Source organism: Trachinotus anak, unplaced genomic scaffold, assembly GCF_046630095.1.
Source record: "Trachinotus anak isolate AG129_WGS33_773 ecotype Australia unplaced genomic scaffold, CSIRO_AGI_Tana_v1 ptg000010l, whole genome shotgun sequence".
Classification (NCBI taxonomy): Eukaryota; Metazoa; Chordata; class Actinopteri; order Carangiformes; family Carangidae; genus Trachinotus; species Trachinotus anak.
The window spans coordinates 14,844,095-14,870,826 of record NW_027273861.1 but is presented as its reverse complement, the minus strand read 5'-3'; the positions used below and the strand labels follow the sequence as shown (position 1 = coordinate 14,870,826).

At 41.0% G+C, this 26,732-nt stretch overlaps 1 protein-coding gene across 1 annotated transcript in view; it reads right to left on the bottom strand.

Annotated features, from left to right (window-relative positions):
- Positions 1–26,732, bottom strand: part of xpr1a (xenotropic and polytropic retrovirus receptor 1a) — a 68,685-nt gene that overhangs the window by 18,827 nt on the left and 23,126 nt on the right. Inside the window, exon 4 of the mRNA XM_071487816.1 lies at positions 1,608–1,709. Within this exon, the coding sequence (XP_071343917.1) occupies positions 1,608–1,709 (102 nt within the window). The remainder of the gene's footprint in view (positions 1–1,607; positions 1,710–26,732) is intronic.

The following is a 26,732-nucleotide window of genomic DNA, read 5'->3' as shown; positions in this document are numbered from 1 at the left end:
ACAGAGAGGAAGACAGGATATTCTGTTGAACCAGTAGCCTGTAAAAGTCTCTTTTTGGTGTGTGTTTAACCCATGATGATGAAAGTATTGTCCAACAGGCTGGATTTCAGCGCAGCACTGCAGAATGGTTTTGAGAGGTCACGGACCCCTTTCAGAGAGATAGGGACGGAAAAAGCTATGTGGAGGCAAGTGTCTTATGTAAAGTAAGCACACAATTTATCTTCATCTCGCCCCTTGCTATCTCTCCCAACCTAATAAGCTTTTTAAAACCACACACACACACACACACACACACACACACACACACACACACACACACACACACACACACCAGATGAAGCTGCCTGTTGGACAGAACTCTGTAATTTCTTGTTTCAGCCTCGAGTGTGTGGAGGATAAACAAGACGCCTCAGCGCAGGAAGGTGACACTAATGTTTTGATGCACAACATTTAACCAACCTCACACCTCCCATCTGCTGAGGAGACAATAACTCAATCACTGTAATACTGATGTGATGTGACTGTGCTGTCAACATCACACGTCACATGTAGCATTGAATATATCAGAAATAACAAGTTTTTGTTCTGTTTTCCATTCTTTTGTATCCTTTATGCATATAGACAGAAAATAATATACATGTGGATCCAAAAAAATCAAATACCCCAAATCTATCACGGTTATCTACATCCTAATATTGCAAAAAGAAATTAGTCACACCCTAATCTGCACACACTGTTATGCTTCACACAAATTAAGTATGTTGTCACTATCTGCTGTACATAATGGATCAGGATAGAGGTTCAAAGTTTCCTCAATACTGCAGTAAATCAACCTCCTGCTAACAAGGCCTGCAATGATTTATGCCCTGTGTCTCTTCTGCTCTAGTCATTCATCTGCCAGTTATATGCCATCATTATGAGCTAGAACAATCTTGCCAGTCAGCCTTGGCCCTCTGTTGACCTCGGAAACCTGCAGTTCTACAAACAGCCTCTAGAGGAAGCACTCTCTGTCTTTAGATACCCCTCGAGCTGAAGCTCAAGACCAGAAGGCAGAATGTGGTAGCAGAATACGAGAATATATTATGGCTTCCATCTCATGTTACATGGCACACATACTCCCTCGCTCCCTGAAATACACACAGGCAGGCCTGCTCCCCCAAACATGACTTACCACTGGCTACTTTAATCAAATGACCAAGGTTAGACGCAATGTCATTTGGCGCTGAAATAGGCAACACATCTCTCTTAAAATCAGTACAGAGTAAATCTATCTAGTCTTTTAATCGGTGGTCTATACAATGTATTATTACACAGCTCATGCAAAATTGTTATGAGGCAAAAAATAAGTTCAACTAAAATGAGGCCCAGCTTTTACTTGCAGATGAGGAAAAAAATCAATCACACTCCATAACAATTATTAAATGATGCTGACATTGCCTCATGGTTGTTACAGATAATTGATCAGCACAGTCAATACAACAGCTCTTCTGATAATCACACTGCAGCTGGTTCAGTTATTTGATATAAAGCTGCTTTTTTTATTTGACTGTGATTTGATATGATCTGCATCAGTCACTTCATCAGGTATAACAAGAATCAATAAATACCTGAATAGAATGTGTTGATTTTCAGGAGCTCCTTCTCACAGGTCTGGAAAAACCTCTCCTCAAACTTGGCGTAGTATCTCTTCACTGTGTCTTCATCTGTGACTGGACAAAGAAAAGAAAACGGACACAGAAACTGTGATTATCTGTTTGTTCCAGGGCACAACACACCTGTATGTGTTTATATTCTTGTTGCACTCACTTTAGACTTTTTTGATTATGTTGCTCTTTCCTGTGATTCCCATTCATAACGTTACACATGCTCACACCTCGTAGCTGATAAGTAATGCCAAAGCTATATTGTGATGAGAAGCACTGAAGGATGAAGCCATGTTAAAGCTTTCTCTAAGACATGGTCCTGGTCCTGGATGTTCCCGTTTTCACAGTTTCGGTTACAAGTCTTCTTAAAATGATAATTTACTGTCAAAGAAACACAGATCTGAGTAGATTCATTGCAGTTTAGTGCAGAATTAAGTCAATAATGAAGAACCATTGCCTTACTGTTACACAGTTCAAATAACTGCTGCATGAATGCATAGTAATTAAGTTGGTAGTTGAATGAAAAAGTCACTGTGTGTATACGTGAAGGAATGACTTAAATAACAGTATTAGATGGTTCAATCTATAAGCATGGAATAAAAGCTAATAACATTTTGATACAAAAAACAAATTTTATAACTGTGAAGGATGTTCCTTACTATCAGTACACACATTGTAAGCATCTACTAGATTGAGCTAAAGCGATACACCGTTGCTCATTTTGGTGTCTATGCTCTCATGACCTAATAGGTGTCCGAACCAAAACTTCCAAGAACATATTCCTGTAGGTGCGTTCCTATAGTTTGTCTGTACCACCTCAAACAGACAACCGTTCAGAATTAGATCAACAGCTTCCTCCTGTCTCTCTTCTGTCTGACAAAACCCTGAACGTCTTTTTCAGGACCAGCCAATTCAATCAGCATTGATGCACTGTCTCAAATAATCCTCTGCTTCATTCACGGCAGGCTACCTGATACCTGACAGAACTTCAAATGCGAGCCCAAATACTTTATACACACACACACACACACACACACACACACACACACACACACACACACATGCACACAGACAAACATGATGAATCTCTTGGTTATGGTCACAAACATATGTATGTGCTCTCAACATGATTGATTGTCAGTTCAATTCATTTCAATTCAGTTCATATTCAATATGATTCCAGATATATGATACAATCAAATAGTGATCCAATAGTGATAGCGCTTTGTAAATATTAGCTATAATAGAAAGTGAACCCTAGCTACAAACTGGTAGATGGAGGGGCATTCTATTCGACACAGTAATAAGAAAGAGATGCCCTAGGCAGCAGCCTGCCAATATCGCAGCTCTATTCACACATAACCACACACATAAACCTACATCTGCAGCAGGGGTGTGTAAACCTTTGATGAAAAGGTGAAAAAATGTTCGACAAAATCCAACAGCTTTACAAGGAAAATAAATGAGAAACTGCCTCCTCATCTATTAATCAATTATAAGTTAATTAAACAGTATTCTGCAGGTGAAAACACTGTATAGCCTAAAGTATACCTTCAAAGCACAAATCCTGTGTAAGCATAAGAAATTTCCTCCAGCAGATGTTTGAGAACTGCTGCATGTTTGTGAAATTCTTTCAGTGGATCAAAGTAATGCTCATTAAACATCCAAAACAAGATCATTACAGTAATGACAAAAACTGAAAATGGGACTGCATAAAGCTAACATTGTTTTACGAATAAACATGTAGTTTGCAAATAAGAGCAAACTTCCGCTTTAGATCAACAGTGACTTTATCTGGGATAAAAAGGCAAAGGCCTGGAGAGACAGAGCCAGAGGACAAGCAACAGAGCAGTAGACGGTGGTACAGTTTCAGTAGTAAGGACTGACAAAAGGTCAAGTACAGAACAGGAAAAAAAAGACAATGATGTATATACTATTATAAAAATAATAAAAACAAAACAAAACAGGTAAACAGCTAGAATTAGTCCAGTATGGAGTAATTGCCTGTCTGAATTGGTCACCTGCATTTCAGACCACTTCATGGACAGGGCAAGAAAAGAAGATTATAATGAAGAAAGGAGACGGAAAAGCAATTGAGTAGGAAGAAAAAAAGAACAGATTCATCTGCTAAAAGAAGTTAAAAGCAGACAAACAAAGAAGAGAGAGAGAGACAGAAAAGGAAGCAGATGGTCTCCAATCTGCTTCACACTTCTGCCCCATTGCACAGTTCAGCTGCAGTCACAACTTGTTCAGCCCTACAACCATGCAGAGCTCAGCCACCTCAGTACCTTCCAACTGACAGGCTGACTGGCTGACTGGCTGCAGATGGATGGACGACTGTCTGTATGGAGGGATGCATGCTTGAATTGCTGACCAATCGACTGGCTAGCAGGTCGACTGAATGACTGAGCACTTGGCTAGTTAGTGTGTCATGACAGAATGATAAATGGTCCGATACGCTCCTTCAGTTGGACCTGAGCAGCAGACTGAGTTGCATTATAATTCAAAGTAAAAGGTTACACAGCTAATGAACGCTTGGTAAGAAAGAGCACTAAAGGACAGAGACGCAGAGTTACAGGAGGGTAACATCAAGACACAGTTAGTGAACTGTGGCTGATTTCACATCAACAGTTTCCTATACACCAAACTTTAGGTTTAAAATAAATCTGATAATTGTCTTTTGTGGTTAAAAACTCACAACACTCATCTCAACAAAATAGCCTGATATGCTATGCCAGATATGCAGAGAGGTGCTATTTGAACTGTTAAATAGAGTTGCAATGATAAGTTGATTCACTGAATAGTCAAAATCAATTTGACAAAAAAATGATCTGCAAATATTTTGATTACTCCAGCTTGTCGTTTGTGAGGATTTGCTGCTTTTCTTAGTCTTATGTGATGGTAAATTGAGTTGAACAAAAAAAGCTTTTTCACTGCATTTTATCAAACAGTTCAAATGAGAAATAAAAAGCAGATGAACTGATGATGAAAATAATCGTCATCAATAGCTGCAGCCCTGCAGTTGAAATGAACCACCTGATGTCATTTAATCAGGTACGAAGAAATGTTTAAATTATTAGCCTTTATTTTCTGGAAATGTCAGGTGGCATTTGATCCCAAGCTGAAACAGGAAAATGTCAACAACATTACCTGCAATTTGCAATTTCCTGTGTTCACTGGTTTTCTGATTTCATTACAGTTTGTCACTACTCTAAATTTTCGATGATATATTAGATGAACATTTATTTTGTGAAATTTCTTTTTTCTCCCACTTGGATCCTGACTAACAGAGTGAGTGTGTTGGTGGGGGTGGAGCTGTGTTGGATGAAAGTACAGATGTGAGGGCAGTTTGCAGGTAGAAGAGGGGTTATGAAATGGCCCTACACCCCCGCCTCTTTGTTTCCCACTGACCTGGTGCAGGGCTGAACACACCGGTGTAGGTGTGTATGTGTATTTCCACATATCAGTCAATGCACACACATCTGCGTTTGCATGAGGCGTGTGATGTGTAAGAACAAAGGCAGAGCCATTCCTCACAGTGGGGTTTTGCTAAAATCTCTGCAGCTACTGAAACAATTCTGTCATCTATCTTGTCTCAAACTGCCACACATTTTACCATCATCCAGCATTAGTACAAATGAGCATCATTAGCATCCCATAATTACATTGTCTCAACTCTTTATCTGCCTCCTAAGATGAGCTGAACAACAGTGTAGATGCAATGAAATCTAATTACGAAAATAAAAACTGTAGTCTGTAGTCAGACAAGCATCGTGGCACGTAGCAGATCTTTGATTGAATCTATGGTGCCAGTGTTCCTGTAAATGTGACAGCCTCTCTGTCAGCTACACAGTATGGCTTCTCATTATCACTTGTCTGGGTAGATGATAACAGAGATGACTTCACAGGGTCCAGCAGTGTTCACCAAAGGGATTCGAAGGTAGAGACAAGTTTGGACATCGTGGAAATAAGAGCTTGAACAGAGTGACAGAATAGACAAGCTTCAGCTTTTTTCTCTGATAAAATCCCATTTGAAGATATTTTTTCTCTTTGGCCTCCCTTTGGTCGCTGACTCAGGTCTCCAGTGGGATCACCTTCTCCATGCTAATGTACAGACACCTGCCAACAGACAGGACCCTTCCATTCCCCCAGCCATGTGTAAGGTCTCCTCCAGTCTGCTCTGGCATTTGTCTCATGGTGTGTGTGTGTGTGTGTGTGTGTGTGTGGCCAAGAGATGATGATGGAGCACTTCAGTAGGGAATAATGGTTCTGTCCCTGTAGGGCTGCATGGTGATATATGCCTCTGCTTACTCTGTGTACGTGTGTGTGTGTGTGTGTGTGTTTATCTAAACAGTGTGCTTTGGAGAGTCTGTTAGGACTGACACTACATGGACCTATTTAGTATTTGTGAAGATGTTTCAACAGGAACTAAGATGTTTATATAACTGACCGACCAGGGCTCAGAGCTTGCAGTAGCTAAAGGATTCTCATTTGCGTTTGGGCAAATTACATATTTTGTTGATTTTTGAAGTGGAAAAACTCTAAGATAAAAGTACATGTTTGAGACAAAGTAAAACCCCTATATGACTTCAGAGGAGCTGCAGAAAGGTTTCGGCAACACATGAGTGGTGGTGCACTGTGCACCACTGATGTGCAGACATGGCCGCGTTGTCATGAAGAAACCCTACCTGTGAACTGATCATTTATGTTAACATCTGAAGTATATGAAATAGCATCTGGATAAGCCAGAATCATTTTGGGAACAAGCGCTGTGGACAGATAAATGTTCAAATTGAGCTCTTTGTCCAAAATTATCAAAGGTGTGTTTGACAAAAAAAAATGGAGCAACATTTGATCAAAAGAAAACCTTACCAACTGTTAAGCATTGGGGGTGAAAATAGTCTGCTTTGGGGTTGTGTGGCAGCCAGAGGCACAGGAAACATTGCACAGATAAAGGGAAGAGGATATTCCATAGTGGTGTGGGGCATAAAAACTAACAGTGCATGTGAAGACTGCTCATCTTTTGAAAGTCTGTCTGCAGGGGCTGTATTTACTTCCTTTCCTTTCAAAAGTATGTAATGTTAAAGAATTTGCCAAGAGGTACCCAAACTTTTGCGTCTTCTATCAGGGATCTAATTTATTTGAAGCTAATCAATAAAGAAAAAAATCTATATGTTTGATTAGATTTAGAGACATTCAACTACTGTAAATCACAACCTTTAATTGAGTCAGGTCTACTATTATGTTTTCTCACACCCAAACTGGTGGATAAATCAATTATTTAAAATCTCATTTATCAAGTAAAAATTAAAACACAAAACAAACCTGGAAAAAAAAAGAACTATGGGTTTATATTCAGTTTATAGCGATATAAAATAAAACAAAGCAAGCACATTTTAGATTTTGAGAACCAGAATATATGTATTTTTACTCACAAAAAAAAGTTAATTCAGCACCAATCAGCAAGAGACGCAAGTGCATCATGGGTTCCAGGGGGAACCCATATGTGTTAGAGATAATGAGACATACTTTGGTGCAACATGCTATGAGCGGAGTCATATTATGTGTTCATTCACTAGCTTCACTTTTTCAGACAAAGAATTGTGCTGGTAGCTAGAAAAACAACTCTTGTCCTGCAGTATTCCCGGGGTGGCTTGTAGAAGGCAGCCCCCCTCTCTCCACTAACCCCTTCTTCTGTAGATTGTATAAATAAATGATGAGACAGCTTCCCCTGAACCCTACTTCTCTAACCCTGCACACACACACACACCCCACCCCCAACTTCTTATATTCCCATACAGCCGTTCTCTGACGCGACCCCATAAAACCAGCACATAAATCCTTCATGGAGACCTTCTAACTGGCTGACAGTGAGAAGGATTCAGAGAGGACACCAACCAACACAAATACATAAATGTCACTCTGTATCACATCTTTCACTTCTCAGAACTGCTTTTGGGTTTTTTTTTGCAAGTAAAGAGTTTGTTGGTTGAGCTTTTGGTCTGGCTTTCTATTTATTTATTTATGGTTCACCTTTATTATATCACCTGTTTCATGCTAAAAATCTGTTGAAGTTAAGTTAGGAGAGACAAGGAAGGTGAGAGGGTGCTGAGAAGAGGGGGAGCGATGGTTTCCTCTGTGTTAGGAGCTCAGATATCCCACCACCATCACCACACACACACACACACACACACACACACACACACACACACACACACACACACACACACACACACAAACACAAACACACACAAATTGTCTGTCCCTATTTTTATGCTCCATTTATCCCATTTAATGACACCTCACTGTGGGATATAAACTATGTTCTGATGGCATTACTGTCTGGGGAGCTGAGGAGGCCATTACATTATGATTGTCACTGTATTAGTTTCTCTTATCTGTTCCCTGCAAGCACACAGGTGTAAATCACAAACAAAAAGAAAGACAAACTGAGCTATAAAAGAGAATAGGATTGACTTAACTCTGGGCTAATATTAATCTAGAGAGATGAACAAGTGAGAAGTGAGAGCATAAAAAAAATTCAACATCCACCAGTGCCATGCTTTAAGGAAGGAAACACAACACTAAAACCAGCCAGACCACCTCCCCTCCCTTCCCTTCTTCCATCTCGCCTTCTTTTCCCCTCACTTATTCCCATTCGGCCCTCTAGCCACAATTAATTCTACCAATCATCTCTCTCATCGAGGCCAGGGGAGCATTAAGAATGCACACTCACTTGGCTAGACTGCCTGCCTGGGAGGACCGGAGGCAGGATGAGGAACTACTGTAGCTCCCCATCTATTGTGTACTATTTATACTGCGAGACTGCAAGCTAAGCATCTCCAAAAAATAAACTACACTAGTGCAGAGTAGTGAAAATGATATGATGGAAAGAATCACACATTCAACACATTCTGAGGTGTTAATATATATGTGTGTGTGTGTGTGTGTGTGTGTGTGTGTGTGTGTGTGTGTGTGTGTGGAAAAAAGTCAAAGAGAAATAGAAAGGGAGGGAGAGAGGGGGAGAGAGAGAGAGAGAGAGAGAGAGAGAGAGAGAGAGGCACGTGTGATGGGTATATTACCAGCAGCCAAGTGAATACTTGATGAGAGGGAAAGAGTACATGCAAGAGGCCAGATGGGGTGTGAGATGATCCTGGGGACCAGAGGGAAAACACACACCCAGACACAGCGGAGAACACTGTGAGAGAGTCGCACAGGAGGAGAATGTGAAAAAGGGAGACAGTGTGAGGGAGGAATTTTGGGGCGAAGTGATGTAGGAAGAGATAAAGACAAAAAAAGGAAAGGAAGAAAAACAGATGAGGCCAAACAACTGTACAAGCAGTGACCATCACTTCTTCTGAGACTCTTTGGATGAGAGTGTTCTGGAAAGAAGGGTCTCTATTTGTTTTGTTCCTGTATCTCTGCCAAAAGGGTGGTGTGATAGTGTATATAGGAGAGATGATTTCTGGATTAGAGTAGGATGTCACTTGCACATGTGTTGTATGTAACTAGATCATTTGTACTCATAAAAAAGTTATTAAAAGTTATTATAAAAAAAATTCTGATGGTGTATACAATATATAGTTTGTAGTAAATGGGCAAAAAAAAATTGGCTACAACAGAAGATATTTTGACATATCACAATACAATAATGATGGCTAAATTACATTTAGCCGATCTAGTGTTAATAGTAGCACCTGTGCTTTAACAAGTCAAAATGTCTGTTGCGAGAAAGGCCTGTTGTAGAAGACATGGAGTGACTAGATCATTTAATATCCTATCTGGACTCTAAAAAGACAAAGTGGAAATTTCAGCGCAGTAACTATGTGACTTTGTAGTAGATATAATAGAAACAGAAAACTTTTCACTGTGCAGCCTGTGTAGCAATTATCTGAGTGAAATTGTTGAGACAGAGTGCACTAACAGGCAAAGTTTCTGAGACCCTCGAGGAATACGTAAGTAGGTCATGTCTGAGTTTTGTCAGTTTCCTGTAAAACAGAAACAACAACAGAGTCCACTAACATGCTCATGAATGTGTGTGAGGACTTTTCATGAGTGAAATCTGACTTGTCAGTTACCCTTGCCCCTTTTCAGCATGTTTCTATTAAGCCCTGATACTCTCTGCATCCCTTATAAGCCAGTTGACTGCAGAACAGAGACACACACATCTGGAAGGGCACACTGAAGAAACAAAAAGCATTCTGTGGACTCAATTTGGAGTTCAGTGGAGGGCTAAATCAGCACGGTCCAAAGCACAGAGGAAGTTAAATGAAAATAAGGGAGACGGGGGAAGAAGTTAGATGAGGTGGAATTGGACGGAGATGAGGAATAGGCCACAAATTCTTCCAATTGGACAACCAGTAAGTCCACAGAAAGCAGCATTATTGACCAGGGGCTGATGGGAAAGTTAATTACTCACGCTCTTTATTCTTCAGAGGGCAGTAAGAAAGGCAGAGTCAGTTTGTGTGTCTTAGTCTAAGCAATTCTCCCTCATTCTCTTTCTTTATCGCTTCTCTCTCTCTCTTCCTCCCTCCCTTCCTCCCAGCCTCTTATTTTACTAAGCCGCTGTGAAGTGTTATCTCTGACAGTCAGAGCGAGGGGAAGTTTGGCCCAGACCTCTCTCTCTCCTCCCAGCACCACGCAGGGCCTTGAAGATCAGGATAGTTTCTCTGAGAGTTTCACTGACTGTGTCTCTGTGTAGGTAGATACACGCAGAGGGAAAAAGCAAACTGATAACAGTCTGAAAAAGCTGTTTAAATGATCTCATCCCGGGAAATGTTTGCCTGGACTTTGCAGCTTCAATCACGTCTCTCAAACTTAGTCAGACATCTGCAGCCCTTTGAGATTCAGAATATTTAAAAATATATTTGTCTATCAGGAAAGATATTATAAACTGAAACGAAGCACACATTAAACCTGTGGTCTAAGCGGCAGTGTCTACTCTGAACACACTTTTTTTTTGATCACCATGTGTTATATTTCTCATTCCAAGCCTTTTTAATGGAAGCTTTTTAATGTGATATTTATTGTTAATATCATGTTTCTACACAGTCTGCGACATCTCGGATAATGCAGAATTTTCTCCTGTGGCAGCAGGGATGTGGGTAAGTATCAGTGTCTCAGTATGCAAACTCACACACTGCACATATCCCTCATATAACAATAATTGAAGTAAATCTAATCTTAAGCGATCAAGTCTGCTGTGGAGCCTGTAAGGTGAGCGTAAGATGAGTCCTCTGAGAGGAGCTACATAACAGAGTTATACTTTTAAATAAAAACATGTACGCTAATATGCAATATCTCTTTTAATTGAAAACATGGTTTTGTGGATACTATTGTTACCCACATTGTTGGAACAGATTACATTACAGACAGTACTTCTACCTTTAATGTAAAAAAAACAGCAGCCAGCACTTTCTGATTTCTGATCAAAATTTGTATCTGTCGACTGAGGTATCTCTACTCCCATTTACCAACATTGCAGTATAAAATCTAACATCATCCAGGCCTTCTTACACCTCTGCATTCTGAAACATTGTTTTGGTAAAACTGTTGGAGACAGACGACAGCATGATGCACACAAGTGGACACCTGACTATGATAGTGTTTCCCACCACAATACAAAAGCTAAAAATTTTTTTGGGCATGAGTGATTTCTCCCATTATGTGCAACTGGGGAGCCAGTGTGAGGTAATGGCTGCCTACAATTTCAAGTACACTACACATGAAGTATATCCATGTGTTTATAGATTGGGGGATGTCATTTTGATATTCATCTCCTCTGACAAAAAATCATGTTTGCATGTTAAAGTGCTGTGAATAACAATTAGCAAAATGAATGAACAGCCAGTGAGACTGTTATGTAACTGCACCTCTGTCAAGGATTAGCTGAATCAGAAGGAACTGGTAACACACAAATACAATGTTCAGTTGTTTTGGCTTTCCTGCAGTGCTAATACACTACCTTCAAGTCACAGTTTGCAAGTCCCATAAAAAGCTGAAAGAGGTCAGGAGAGGGGATGAAACATATAGGTTAATAATGCACAACTGTCTGCACAGGGTTCTTGACTTGAAATGCAATTCAGCTTTAATATTAGAAACTTTCCCAAAGCTCCCGGAAAGTCCGGTGAACCATTTCCAAGTGCATTGAAGGTGTTTGGCATAAGAGTTTTCATTTATTTTTAGAGGTCTGTCAAAAGACAGGTACTGAAGGTGTTTCTCTAAATCACAGAACTTCAGTTTTGCAAGTGCACACATGCTTGCATATGCATGAGCCTGCTATGACCGTGACCGGACAATATGGCAGCACAGAGCTTAGGGACTCAACATGCCAGGCTGTTCTTCGAAAATTATTCACTGATTCACTGAGCTGGAAAAATAAAGATTATATGAAGCAAAACCTAATTAAAAAATTTGGGGAGCCGAGCAAGAGGAAAGAGGAGCAGCACCAGAGACACAGAAAGTGTGGAGTGTGGGGGAACGAGCGAGACAGGAGGTATGGGCTGGTGGGTGAGTGAGGGGTGGAGGGTCTCATCAGTATAATGTAAACTGGTAGCACATACCAAGAGCCTGAGGGGAATTTGTCTGACTGTGTGTGTTTGTGCGTAAAACCATTTCTGAATGCACAGATTGTACACAGATGCACTGTAATTTGTAACATAGACCACTTTACAATGTTAAACTTTATCTTAAGGAGAGGGGCTGAGTCCTTATCTACAGTTTAATGACTATTTAATACAGTAGAGTTAATGAAGATAGTCTATGGTCTATTACAAACATAGGTGGAGACATAAAGAAGGAGCAATAAGTTTACAAGTCTCCATACTGTTGAGTAATTTATTTCTTTATTTCTCAGCACAGTATATCCTCAGGAGGATCAATCACAGAAACGTACAACAAAATAAAATGCATCGTGTGAACACTGTGAACAGATACAGTTAGGCTCCAGTCTCTCTTCAGGATCGCCAACTGACAGCTTAACCTCATTAGTCAGGGCAGCTCTACGTGGTCATGCCTCATTAAGGTAACAATAAGGTTTATGTTCTGCTTTCGGTGTTACACCAACATGATTGATATTAATCACCATCCAGTGCGTGGAGAGAGAGCAGAGAGCCTCAGAAATGCTTGACTGTGCTGCTGATGTCTCATTTTACCATTCTGCTGGAGAGGGAGGGGGGACTGGATGCTCTAATCTCTTTCTTTCACAACTCTTTTCCCTTTTGCCGCTTCTTCGTCACTTCTTATTCAGCTTCTCTTGTGAAGGAAAGTATGCTTACCTTCTCTGTCACCTCTCTCCACCTCTCTTGTTGTTCTCCTCTCCCCATCTTTTCTCTTCACTAAGCCTGTTCCATTGATCCGTATGTAACCACGCGGAAGGAATGAGGATGGCATCCTCGGCTCACTGCATTTAACATGGAACAGGGCCAACAGCAACAGCAATATGTACTCCTGTACTTTTCAGCCCCTAACTCTAACAGTAGATGTAGAGGCTTTCAATTACAATTCCACAATCAATAAGTTTTGTCTCACTTCATTTCTCTTTTTATGCACAGTTCACTTGGTGACAACTGGCATTCAACATTTCTGTCTGCTTGAACAAGCACACAATTTGAGCAGAGGAACAGAGTAGCTGTCCTGTAGGTTTTGCATGACCTTACATCATCTACATCAGTACCATAGTAATCTGATTGGCCTACTGTTGCACTGGAAACACACAGCGTGTCATAAGACAAAGGTGATCTCTGGTCGGTCTGACTGAAAAAATGTGATAAGATTTCACTGGGGTTAATATGTGAAGAGTCATACTGTAGAATGAGGCACCTGCATTTAAAGTGGAAAATTAAATTGTGATAAAATCATCGTAAAAGAAACAGAAAATGAACTAATGCTTGCTGGCATCTGATTTGTTTTGCACATTGGTAACACTTGACACTACTGATGGATAGAAAAAGGAAATTAACTGTCTTACCGCTGAAGCACCCATAACAAACTGGAGGACCAGGGAAGACTTAATGAAAGGGGCAGATTCTCATTAAAACATGTAAAAGATGGCATAAATGTGAGAAAAGCTATAGACAAAAGCAGCAATGGACAAAAACAGAAGTAACAGAAATCATTGTTTGACTTTGAAATTTAAATGAACATTTAGGGAATTCTATGCTGATTGTAGGACTTGCAGTGTAAAATAGGGGAAAAAATCCTTTATTCAAACACTGCACCAAGAGCTAAAATGGCCCTTTGGAGCAGGGTCGCTTTTTGACGGCTATAATAACACACAGCCACCTGGTTGAAAGAAAATTGCTCTTCCATTTCAGCGGCTAGATGTGCATGAGTGTGTGTGTGTGCCTTTGTGTGTGTGCGCCTGCATGCGCTATAAATGCACCAATAGACTTGCATTTGCGTTTGAGTAAGTGTGTGTGTCCTGTCCCATTTTTGGGAGCTGGTTGGCTGGGAGTGACATTGTCATTATCGACATCTCTCCCCGCTCCCCAGGATCCTGTAGCCATTAGCAACCAACTCTGGGAGTTGGCCTCTCCTCTGCTGCAGCCAATTGCTTTCCCATCACTGTGTCACTGTGTGCATGCATGCGAATGAGCAGGTGTTCCCTTTTCGTGTGTGTGTCTATGTGTGTGTGCACTCGTGTCTGGATATGGCTCTGTGATAACAACATGATTGAGAGCATCAAGGTTGATTATTTGATAAAATGCAGCTTCACTGTTACTCATTTATTCCTAATTTATTCCTCTGTTAAGACAAATGCTCCACAACAGTATTATACGGTGACAGAAGAGTAAAAAAAAACACACACAATTCACAGCAGGCGTGACAGACTAAAAACTGCACACCAGAAGGAAGCGGTCAGCACAAAATAATCAATAGGTGTTGATTAGGCCTACTCAGTACCTTTGTATTGCATGGCAAGCAACAGCCCTTTTTCTGCGCAGGCGGCAATCAATACCGTGATCTCTGTTTAGGCCGGGCTGCAAATCTCACTGAGCAGAGGAAAAGAGCGGTACACACCAACTGACTGTGAAATGAGACTGAAAAGCACCAGGCCATGATAGATGGCCACATAAAACAACATTGGAGGCGCAGTTTCCCAGAACACAAATTAAGCTGAATGCATGTTCTTTAAAGGCATCAGAGGAGAGCGATTTAGTTGTAGATGAGGCATTATGTCTACTTTCGCCTCAAAGCCAAGCATCAAATGAGAAAGGGCAGGAAATACACAGCTGCAAAACAACGCTGAGCATATATGATGGGTATTTATAATAAAGTTACATATATTCATATCTCAGAGCTCTCTGAGCACAGGGTATGAATAAAATTCCTTGCTCAAAGGTACCTTAGAAACAGCTGTGATAGGACTCATTCCTCCTGTCTAGACTCCCTCAGACAGACCACAGATTTGGCAGTATTCTAACCTTTAGATTGACACTGACCCTTTACGTAGCGGAGTCAACACTCCAGGCACTCGTTGGCACAGTAACATGAAAAGCCTTTTATACTGAAGGCCCCGCTGGGAGTGTGTGTTTATAAAAAGAACTCCTCTCCTTTCCGTTTGGCCTGGAATCGCTAGCTGTGTTTTAGGAAATATCACAGATGTGTGAGAAAGAAAAACAACTTAAGATTTATTTTGTATCGTCTGATTTGATCTAACTGTTGCCATAGCTACATCTACCACACAATAAACTTAATGAAGATGTTAATGGTGGAACAAACATTCTGTCCTTCAAGACAGCCCCACAAAATGTTTCTGTCTTTGGAGGAGAGTAGTTGATGATCACAAATATTGACTTAACCCTTCAAGACTGTAGGAATTTGATTCTGTTTGTTAATATGATTAAATGAGTTTTTTTGTTCCATATCACAGGTTAAATGATGTGAAATGCACCAATACAAAGCATACTGATTCAGTGCAGATATTCAGCAACAGATATACACTTATCAAGTATGCTAATAAGTCTTTGTAGCTGTTACCATGGGAGCTAGTCATGTGACAGATCACAGGGGTGTGTCCTTACAGATCTAGGAATACCTGAGAGAGAGAGAGAGATCATATATTATAGCTGCATTAGTGGCTGGCGGGTGAGTTTAATCAGGCCAGTAATAAAAGCAGGGTGGGCTGATGGAGGAGCGTCCTCTGGGAGTTGCAGCTCTTTGTGTCTCTCAAACCCCTCTGGACCAGGACAACCTCTCCCTCTCACATCCACATCACCATATTCCCCACCCCCACTGACATTCCAGTTCCCAAATTTCTCTGATCTCTCCCACCTTCTCTTTCCCCCTACATTTATATTTAAGAAGTAACAAACAGGAGGCCAAACCGTGTTCCAATCACTGGAGATACATCACGACCTAAGACCTTCAAACAAACCATCCCTCTTTGTGGAGACACACCTGTACCCCATTCCTTTGGCTACATGACCCTCCCTTTGTGCCGAGCAGCACCCCCAACATATGATGGATTTGACAGGGAGGGCCCTTGTGGCCCAGCCTAGCTGATGGGTTATTCATTATAGCAGGCTTTAAATGTCCTTCAAGGACCCTAAAATGCCACAGAGCAGAGCTGTGCTGAACACAAACACCCTTATTGTGATGGATGTTGCAGCAGGGGCCCTGTTGGATCTACAGGTATCAACCCTGCCGCACAGCGAGCAGCTGGGTTAGTACCTGTGACAGAGTTGGACTTTATTAAACATAGGCTAGTGGGCTTACACAAGAGTGGAAGTAATTAATTACACTTGGCCATTTACATACTTAGCAGCAAAGCTTATTAGAATATTTGTACTTTTACTCAGTATTATTGCTATTGCTCTACCCACCATACTACAGGTATAGCAGTGCTGTATCACTCAAAAGAAAAAACATACACTGCCTATTGTCTACTTTGTATTGGCTAGCACTTTAATTCAAACAGTAAATCTTTGAACATTTATTTTAATGTTCACATTTATCTGTATCTTTCTGTGTCATCTAGTGATGGATTTAAATGTGACATCAAATATCATCAAGTGGGTCTTAGATTGTCTTGTTTTCTTTTTACACACGCATTTTGATGGGACCTGCACGGATAAACAATGTATTTTTATTTCATTTTCTAGTTTTTCTGGGAGAGATCACACATTTTGGCATAACATCAAATTGAGAAATATTTAAATCTAATCTGATAAAATGTTTCTGCTGTGTTTCTGAGTGGTGCAGTGGGTCAGAAAGCATGTTCCTGGGTTTAAAGTTCTTCTTTTTCTAAATAGAAAGGCGAGCAGTCTGCTTCACTGCAAAAGTCGGTTAATGTTTTACAGAGAAAAGCTACAGTGAGCTCACAGGGTCACTGCTGGGGCTTCATTTGCTTTTAGCCACTCATCAGGTGTGTGTGATTGTGCAACATGTTGTTCATATCTGTGCCTATTTGAAGCTTTGAATGTGTGTGTGTGAGTGTGTGTGAGTATGTGTGTGCGTGTGTGCCTGTGTGTCTGTGTATGTGTGTGTACTTGCAGCACTGAGGTCATGAGGGTGTTTAGTACGACAACATTATGGGGTGGGAGGGTGGGTGGGGGTGTGGGGTGTGGGGTGTGGGGTGTGGGGTGTGTGTGTGTGTGTGTGTGTGTGTGTTGGGGGGGGGGGCAAAACACAGGCTTCAGGCAATAAGCACCTGTAACTTTATCTGAGAGCATGTTCAGTCTGAATTATATTCGTCACCACACCACCAGACTTCTAGGTAACAGTTCCCCCAACTGTCTGTCTGCCTATGAACCATCTTGCGAAGGAGCCCAAACTGCTGTAGTGTTTTCTAACTATCAACGGTAGCACTGACAGTGCAAAGGTCCTGTGTGGGCTGGCAGGCTAAAGAGGAATGATTACAGCTGAGTGGACTTTGGCCTCGGGGCCAGCAGGAGATGGATAGAGGCCAGAAAACAGAGCTAGTGACAAACAAGGCATCTGTCGAGAGGGGGACGATGCAATGCTGAGAAAGAGAAAACACAGCTGGAGGTTCAACCAACTGAAAGAGTAGATGATGGTCATTTCTTCCTTAAGCAAACTCTGACATTCTGTAGTGAAGGAATGAATTATCAGCTATAATAATAAACATCTACACATACATTGACCTCTAAAAGCACCCCTTTCATGTCCATTGGTGGCAAATCACCGCAGCGCTTTGTTTATTAAGAAACATGCTCACTTTCAGTCTCCATCCACCTCTCATCTCATTTTTCCTCTGTTCAGCTCATGGGGGAGGAATGTGTAGCCCCTCCTTTGCAATTCCTAATGAGGCTCTGTGTGTGTTGCATGTGTGTTTTTGTGTGTGGTATGTATGTCTGTACATTACTGAATGCATTGGCCCGGTAATGGGTGCAGCTGCCTCACTGCATTACCATGGATACAGCTAAATGTCAATCTAAGGAATTCTATTATGTCCTGTTTGTCCCTCTGGAAAATCCTTAACAAGGAAATCCTTAGGCCCACATTACGTCTAATTGCACACATAAACAGAAGATAGCAAAAGAGCACTGTCCTGTCATTCATTCACTGGATTGATTTAGAAATGTACAGTCTTGGACCTAACTAAAAAGCAGCCATTCTAGGACTGCTATGAACTATCATTTTTATTTTTGATTAATTGGTTGTTTTGCTTTTTTTTAATTTAAAATTTAATTTATAAAATATCAGAAAAGTGAAAAATGCCCATCACAAGTACTCAGAGCCCAGGGTGATGTTTTCACATTGCTCCTTTTATCTGACCATCATCTCAAAACTTGAAGATTTTCAATTTACAATATCAAACAGACAAAATTAGCAAATTCTCACATTTAAGGAGCTAGAACAAGTCAATTATTCAGTTTTGTTTGAAGTAATCAATGAATTGCCTAATCATTTCAGCATTGACACATTCCATCTTAAAACAAAGACTGCTTTCTGTCCTTTTTTTTTGTGTGTGTGTGACGCACCTCAAGCTCCTGCCGTGTCCTGTCTCTAGTGACCTTATCAAATGGGACCTCTGCAGCCGATATTGTGGTTATTAGTATTCTAATGCCATTCTAATGTTAGGAGGACACCAGGGGCAAAATTGATCTAAGTCTGCTCCACAATCACTGTGTGTGTGTGTGTGCGCGTGCGCATGTGTGTACACATGTATCTACCATCTACAAGAAGCAGCAGGAGCAACAGCAGCAGCACCCCATCTCCAGTGTTCAGACTGCTAATGTGAAAATGATGGGCCAGTAACACAATGAATGATAACAACACATAAGGTGAAAGGTCAAATGCTGCTGATAAAATGTTCGTATTTCTGCTGCTGTTCACCTACTGTGAGGACCTACACACACTCTCACACACACGAGAACTCAGACACACACAAACTGAGACACACACACAAATACACATCCTCCACTCCTCATCCAACAGAGGGTAGATGAAAGAGCCTGTGGTTGGAGGATGGGAGGATGGGGTGGATGTTGGGTGAGTGAGAGGGGGTGTGGAGAGAGAGCGTGGGCGACTGACAGACAGACAACAAAAGACCAGCACTGCCCTGAAGTTCAGAAGAGCCCTTTCAACCATGCATCTACCAATGTGCACAGAAACACACATACAAACGCCGACAAACATGGTCTCACTGAATCATCCTTAATCCACTGGTAGAACTGTATTTTCACACACTGCTGTGTTTGTTATGAAATGGAGCTCTACTGTGACATTTAACTGAGTACATGTGAATGTGTCTATGAATCCTTGTTATTGTTTATCCTGCTGTATTGGGCAATCAGAGTCACGCATACTCCAGAGTCATGCTCGATGGTGACACTCTCAATGATGCTTTTCTTTTCCAAGGACTCTTGAGCATGATACAGAGAATTTCTCAACAAGACACACACATATACACTAAAATATTCACATAATGCACAAAGACACAAGTGTTAGCACAGTCCTACACACAAAGAGAAAAAAAGAAACAAACATCCTCACTATCTCTTCCTCCTTGCTGTTTGTTTGAGAGGAGGCCTTTAGTATTGTTCAACTCTGTAATTTAGCTGTGAGCCTCTGCAATATTTAAAGTAATGTTTGTCATCCATTAATTATATACAAGTCACTCCCAACCAATACAGTAGTTATGTCAAAAACAAGGGAGTTATCAGTTAGTGACCAGAAAAACAGCAAACAAAAAGAATGAAAATGACTTTCAGGATGTGGTTAGTGAGAGAGCTGCCGAGTTAAAAGAAAAGCATTTCTACGCTATGACATTAAAGCATCGACTCTCTTTAAAAACACCACAGCTTAAGTGGCAAAGCTCCACAGGTGGCATCAGCTTTGTGGTCTTAGCTGCAGCATTACCCCCTGTGGACAACAATTATCTGTAATGCACATCCCCCAGCCCATGTCATCTACCTAAGTAAGACCTGCTTCTGCGAGTACTCCCACACACAGATATACAGCAACTCGCCCTCTCTCATCACTTTAATAACTATGCCGTAACTATGTCATAATTCACCAGTTCTTCAATGAAAAGACAGCTCTCTAATGCAGTTTACTACTTACGACACTACAGAAAGTGGTGAGGCTATAGGAACAACAGAGAGAAGGATAGCAACACATTAACAGACCAGGATCCAAGCCGTAGCTCTCCAGGGATACACTTTAAGCCTCGCAACAGCATAGAGCTCCTGCCAAAGCCAAACTCTGCTGCAGCATTGCTGGTGTAACTGTGTCAGCCCCTGAGAGTCTGTCTCTTAGGGACAGGGTTGTTATTGAAACTGAGAACAAGAGTTCTCTTAAAATGCACTCAAGCACTTGCACAGACAGCCATAACTAAAGCGCCGCTAACAGGATTGTGGAAACACCAGAGTTTGGTTGTAAACAGTTGATATGAAAGAGCAGAAGGTGACTGTGAATAGAGGAAATTTGTCGCTCTAACGAGGCTTAGACAAATATGCGGCAAAGGATGCCTAGAAGTTCTGCACAACTCAAGAGAAGAGACAGAAGGAATGTCACACATACTTTAGGTAAATCTGCAAAACTAAACACGCATACAAACTGCCTTGCATACTATAGCAACCAGATTTGTCAGATTTGTCAGTCTTTGGAAAAAAGTAAAATATATTTTTATTATTATTTCAATGCATCTTGCAATATCAGTGTAGTAAAATTAGGCTTATTGTGTTGCCTTTTCACAGTCAAATAATTGATGCTATGTCTGCCTATTTATCTACTTAGATGGACAGTTTTCCTGAGTCCATCAGTCTCCTCACTCTTAATATCATGTGTGAAAGAGAGAGAGAGGATGAATAAAGGATAAGATCAGAGGCATGCAGTAAAGCAACAATGCAGGATGAATTGTTCGCTGCAGAACTTAAGAGCTGAAAGCATCAGGCCGAGAGCTTTTCAACTAGCTATGTTTGATCTGCAAAAACACTTTGGTTGAACAGAATTTACATAATTATAGCACTTATTGCACCATCACTGAGAAAGTGAGTGGTACTCCGCCCAGTGAGAGAACTGTTGTCAAGGCAACTGAGGCAAGGGTTCAACAGGAGAATGTCACTGGCCTTGAGAGACACTCAGAGAGGGAGGGGCTAAGGTAGCTGAGGTGAAGTCAACAACAGGAGCTGACAGGAAGTCACTGTGTCTATAAAGAGTACAATGCAGGTAGGTGAGGTCAGATCAAATATTTTCACAGATGAAAAAAAAAAAAAAACATTGATCCTTGAGGATTCTGCTGCTGCGAAGTGCACGTACCCAACTCACAGTAGGTGATTAAGCAGGTTGAGGAACATTGTAATGGTCCAACTTAACTACAGTCCAGCTGTGGAGAACTAACTGTACGTCTGTTTATGATCAGCTGGCCACTCAACTGACCACTGAGCACATTAAGTTTAATGAGTTAATCTGCTTTGTGTCCGCAGATAAATGACTGTAGAGCTCTGCCATAAATCTCTCTCTGTTTCCTGTTCTTATTCTCCAATGTCTACCTTACTCTGTTCTGTTTTTATGTCTTTATCTCACATTTACATTTCACTTTTCCCTCAGCAATGCACAGCTGAAAAGATTGGAGGGCTATTTTATGTTTCTCAGAGTAAAGTACGATGTGTATTTTAGTTTATGAGCATGTGTGTGTGCATGATTAACACCGTGCCTGAAATATGAATACGTTCACAGCATGACGGCGCTCTGTGGCGAAATCCCAGAGGGACGAAAACGAGCCACCTCTGACGAACCATGTAACTTTGTCTCACAGACACACGCACACACAGACACACACACTCTAACAGTCTTCAAGTGTCCAGGAGAATCTGCAGTCCTGGAGTCCTCTGTCTCTCCACCAAGAGAAACAAATTAGCAGGCGGTCTGCTGAGCTCAGGGTCTGGAGTGCAGCCAGAGCATGCAGCACTGAAGAAAGACCACATGGTGCAGCTAGTGTCCAGTGGCCCAACAAGAGTACTGCATCTGTACTGCATTTGGTCTTAACAAACAGTAGTGACAAAATGATAATGCATTGCACACATAAGTCGATATACAGTGAGTTGGTCAAGCTCTGAAAGGGTTTATCCTCTGAGAACTATGAATATCCAAAGCAAAACTGAATGAAAATCCAGCTTTTATTATTTTAGATTATCTGTTAGAAATAAAACCCTTTTTTGTTCACATTGCATGTATTTGTCTTGTGTACTGTACATTTTCTTTAGACTGATGCAGTGACAAATGCACACACACACACACACACACAGACAGTGATAAAAAGAATGAGAAAGAGAGATGAAGAGATACAGTGATACAGAGAATGATACAGATCTATTACATAGACAGATAAAGACATTCTCAGCAGAATCAACAGATTCTCTGCAGAGCACTTATGCTGTCCGTCACTTTGCCAAGGCCACTAACACAGTGAGGGATGGCTGTATCCAGGCAACCAGGCAGCTAGCATCAGCAGCTTGTATCTAACCATCATCAACCAATCGCAAGCATCAACCCCTACCTTAGCCAATCATGACTGATGTCAAGCAGCTGCTGTTCAGCAGGGAGCTATTATCACCGCCAGCCAGCTCAGAGTATGGTCTGAGCACCATCTGTGGATGGGAGAGGTTAAAGCCCACCTGATGGCCTCCAGCACAGTATATCTACCTAAAATAAAGGAACAAATAACGGACGACGATTGCTTCTTAATGCTACTGTTATGAATATCCAGCTCTGGACCAACTACTAACACAACAGCTAATCAACATGTCACAGAAATTCATTCAGTGAACTTGTTCCCCTTCTTTAATCCCCATTACCTACTCCATAAAGCAGTAACTGCTTCTCCCTTATTCAATTATTTCTGTTGCAGTATATAGAAGGGTCATTACTAAACCCTCAAACTTTATATTATTATTATTGTTCAAGTATCCAGAGGACTGTTTGTGCTGTTTTTATCTGCCTCTTCCTACACTACACTATTTCTCCCTCAGACTGAGGCAAATATCATTTAAACTAACCTATCCCTGTGGAAAAAATACATGGTCTCTTAAGCTGTGAAGGGTAACAGAGCATGACATCGAACATATTCAATTTTTAAGGACACAATGAGATACTGGAATTTCTACTTTAGTCTGGTGTGACTCTCAGAAGCCTGCAACAAAAGCTATCTGGATCTGACAGATGAAAACACATTTCTATTAGAGCATATTATAATTATTATTATTACTATTACTATTATTATTATTATTATTATTATTATTATTGTGTGTGTGTATACACATCTGCCAACAGAGGCATCTCAGCAGAGGCTGAGAAAGGTTGCATGTGGTGTAGGTGTAATAGTTTGTATCGCACCTTTTCTGTTCCTCTCTTCTCTTGCTCCCTGTCCCTCACACACACACACACACACACACACACACAAACACACACATCATCCCCCTCACTCTAATAGATAAGTTTGGGCAAGGCAATCTGCTAGCCTAACTGTGGCTGACGGTTCCTGTGATGTTTGGTTCACTCGTTGTGTTTGATCCTTCAGGTACAGAGGAAGTGGAGCCTACAGGGACTTCTCATCCGCTCATTCTCATTCTCTTTATCTCTGATCTGCTGCAAAGCTGCATAACAAAACAAACATCACCCATGCACTGAACTTGGCGTACCTCCTCTGTAACTGCATTTTACAACCCAGTGTCTTTCTCTACATTGGTTTCTTTCTGCCACTTTTAAAGGCCCTCTGATCTAGGCTTTAAACTTTTTAATCATTTGGTCTGTAAAATGAAAAACTATAGAAAACGCCATTCAATGTCCTGAGAGTTCACATATTAAAATGGTACATATTAAATTTACTATCACAATAAGAATAAGAAAAACAGAAAATGTTTCTTGCTGCTATAGAAATTAATCAATGATCAAAATAACTAATAATGCTATGTACATCAACTAGATAATTTGACCTATTGTTACAGCTCTAAATCTATCCAAAAGCTGTTCTTTAAACAGGTGACATACTGCTGTGAGTGCATCATCAGACAGTAAAACTGTACAAAATAATGCTGAAACAAATTTCGTCAGTCCTGGGCATCTATAACTTGGCCAGGCAGCTGATTTTCAACATTTTCAGTGGGACAGAAAAGGTGACTCTACTCCAGTAGGTTGAGAAGCTGAAGGCTCAGCTCCAGAGGGCAAAGGGACACAGTTTCTTTCAGGAGCAAAAAGTCACAGAGCTCTCCATCAGTCTGGAGTCAGTGAATGAAAACTAGTCTGTCTGGAACCAGGTTGTATATTTGACCAACAAACTCCACAGCGCAAAGACATGGACACAGCAGCATAGCAATCTGTTCTGCAAAGAGATAACTATTTAGAGAAGCAAACACTGAGGGTCAAACTTGGACAACAACTGGAAGAAACAAAACAACAGTTATCCATCAGAAGAGCATCAGAGGAGGAAACAAGGAGTGAGCCTGAGGCACTGAGAGTTTCATACCAGGAGATCCACCGGAGGGATGAAACTGAGCTCAAAGCAGAAAAAATAAAAGAGTGACATCCTACAACACCAACAAGAGACAGAAACAAAGTCTAATGCTGGGTGGGTGTCAGAGTACCAGGAGCAGATCCACAGGCTGAGGGCTGTACGGGATGTCCTCCAACAAAAAATGGAGCTGGAGATCAGACCTATGCAATGAGATGCCTCTGAGAGGGAGAAGTCCTTCCAGAAGGAACTGGGTGACATGAAAATCAAACTCCACAAACAGACCTCAACAAAGACGTCAGAAGAGGAAACACTGATGATAATTAGATGATTAAAGAAAACACAGACATATGTGCAGTGAAATGCAATATAGCGTCTCACCAACAGACTGACGTTGCCCTCCCTACAGCAGCACTGCTAGGTTACTGTAAAGAAAAAATAATAATTTTATGAAAACCACTTCCATTTCAAGAACATCAAATGTCATGTCTCTTTGCAGGCTGCTCCTCAGACAGTGCGGCGGGTGTACTGTGTAAAAGGCCAGCTCAGCTCTTCACTTCATCTTGAGCTCTGAGCCATTAGGATTGGGCTGGAAACATCAATTGTGTTCAAAGCGTAAACCGCAGATGTAACTGTAACTAAACAGCATGTGTAGGAGCCTCAGTGAGATGGGTGTCTGTGTGTGCAGTTTTAAGTGTGTGACTCTGCACATGTGTGCCTCTAAGGTTTATAGATAGAAGCTGCTGGAGTCATAAAAACAAGATAAGTGTTGTGTCAATAGTCCAAGCTGGAGCCATTAATCTGAGCAGAATAAGAGCCCCGGCCCCACTACTGAAACCATGGCAGACGCAGCAAGGCCCTACTGTAGAGGTGGAGGAAATTCAGTATCCATTAACTTACAGGGTGGCCATGCCATTAACAGAGGAGGTCAGAGAGGTAACGTTATAGCCAGCACACCAACATCAATGGATGTGGCATAACTTGAAATACATCTTCACCCATGAGTCTGAGTACATTGCCTGAGATATGTCATGATATATTACAAAAACTTGTGCAATACTGTTATTTTGCATTCTATTTATATACAGAACACTACAGCTCCTCTTCACAAATTTAGAGGTAACAACTGGCATTTAATATGTCAGATACAGATGGTAATGTTGGAGGCACACAGTCAAAATCCTGTATGAACACTATTAACTGTTATAACATCACTGATTTGCCTGATTAGCGGTCACCTCTGCTCAGTGCAGAACAAATTGTTATCTTGAGCCACAGATTAAAATTGGCATGATTAGTAGCAAAACTGTATAAATAGCACATGCTCACAAAATATGCTTTTAGTCGTCTGCAACTTAATTAGCGTACATCTAGATGAGGTGCTCTTCCATTCTCATGTGAATCCCTCATATCTTATTGCAGGTAAATATAACAAGATGCTATTATTCGCGCTTGTTTAGAGGTGTATGCCTTAGTCAGCTTGGTGTGGGTAAACCAAGGTGTGTGTGCATGTGTGCATTTGTGTGAAGATGTCCCTCCAGGCTGCCCTGGTATTCTCACAACAGCAGCTGCAGCCTCTCGATAAGAGTCACACTAAACAGCTCTACTTTGAGGACAAAATGAACTGAAATGCAAGGAGAAAAACATTTAGAAAAACACACTGAGACACACACACAATGACACACACAAGCCCCCCACACACATATTTCTGTAACATAGCAGATATTTAGGAGCTAGCAGATTAGCAGACATGAAACAAGTCATTTTCCTCACAGAGGGAAAACAAATTGCAGTAAGAAGACTCAGAAACTCGGTCAGGCAGGGATGACATTACAGCCTGGAACATCTTAAAAACAGCCCAATATTTTGTCAAATGTCACAGTGAAAATTCAGATCAGCAGTAACATTTAAGTGCAAACACTTGATGACATATCTAGTCTATGTGGATGGATGTATAGGTGCAAATAGAAGAGGAAATGGGGAATAAATTAAGTAGGAATGGAACACGACAGGATCGGTTAGGGGGCAGATAAAGAAAATATAAAATAAAAGGTGAGAAGGTAGTGTGAGGTGGAAAAAGAAAGTGAATAAAAGATGAAAGTGGAGGTGTTTGAGGCTTCAAAGAGTGTAAAAAGGAGGCAATATCAGAGGTAGAATAAAAAAAGTGATGA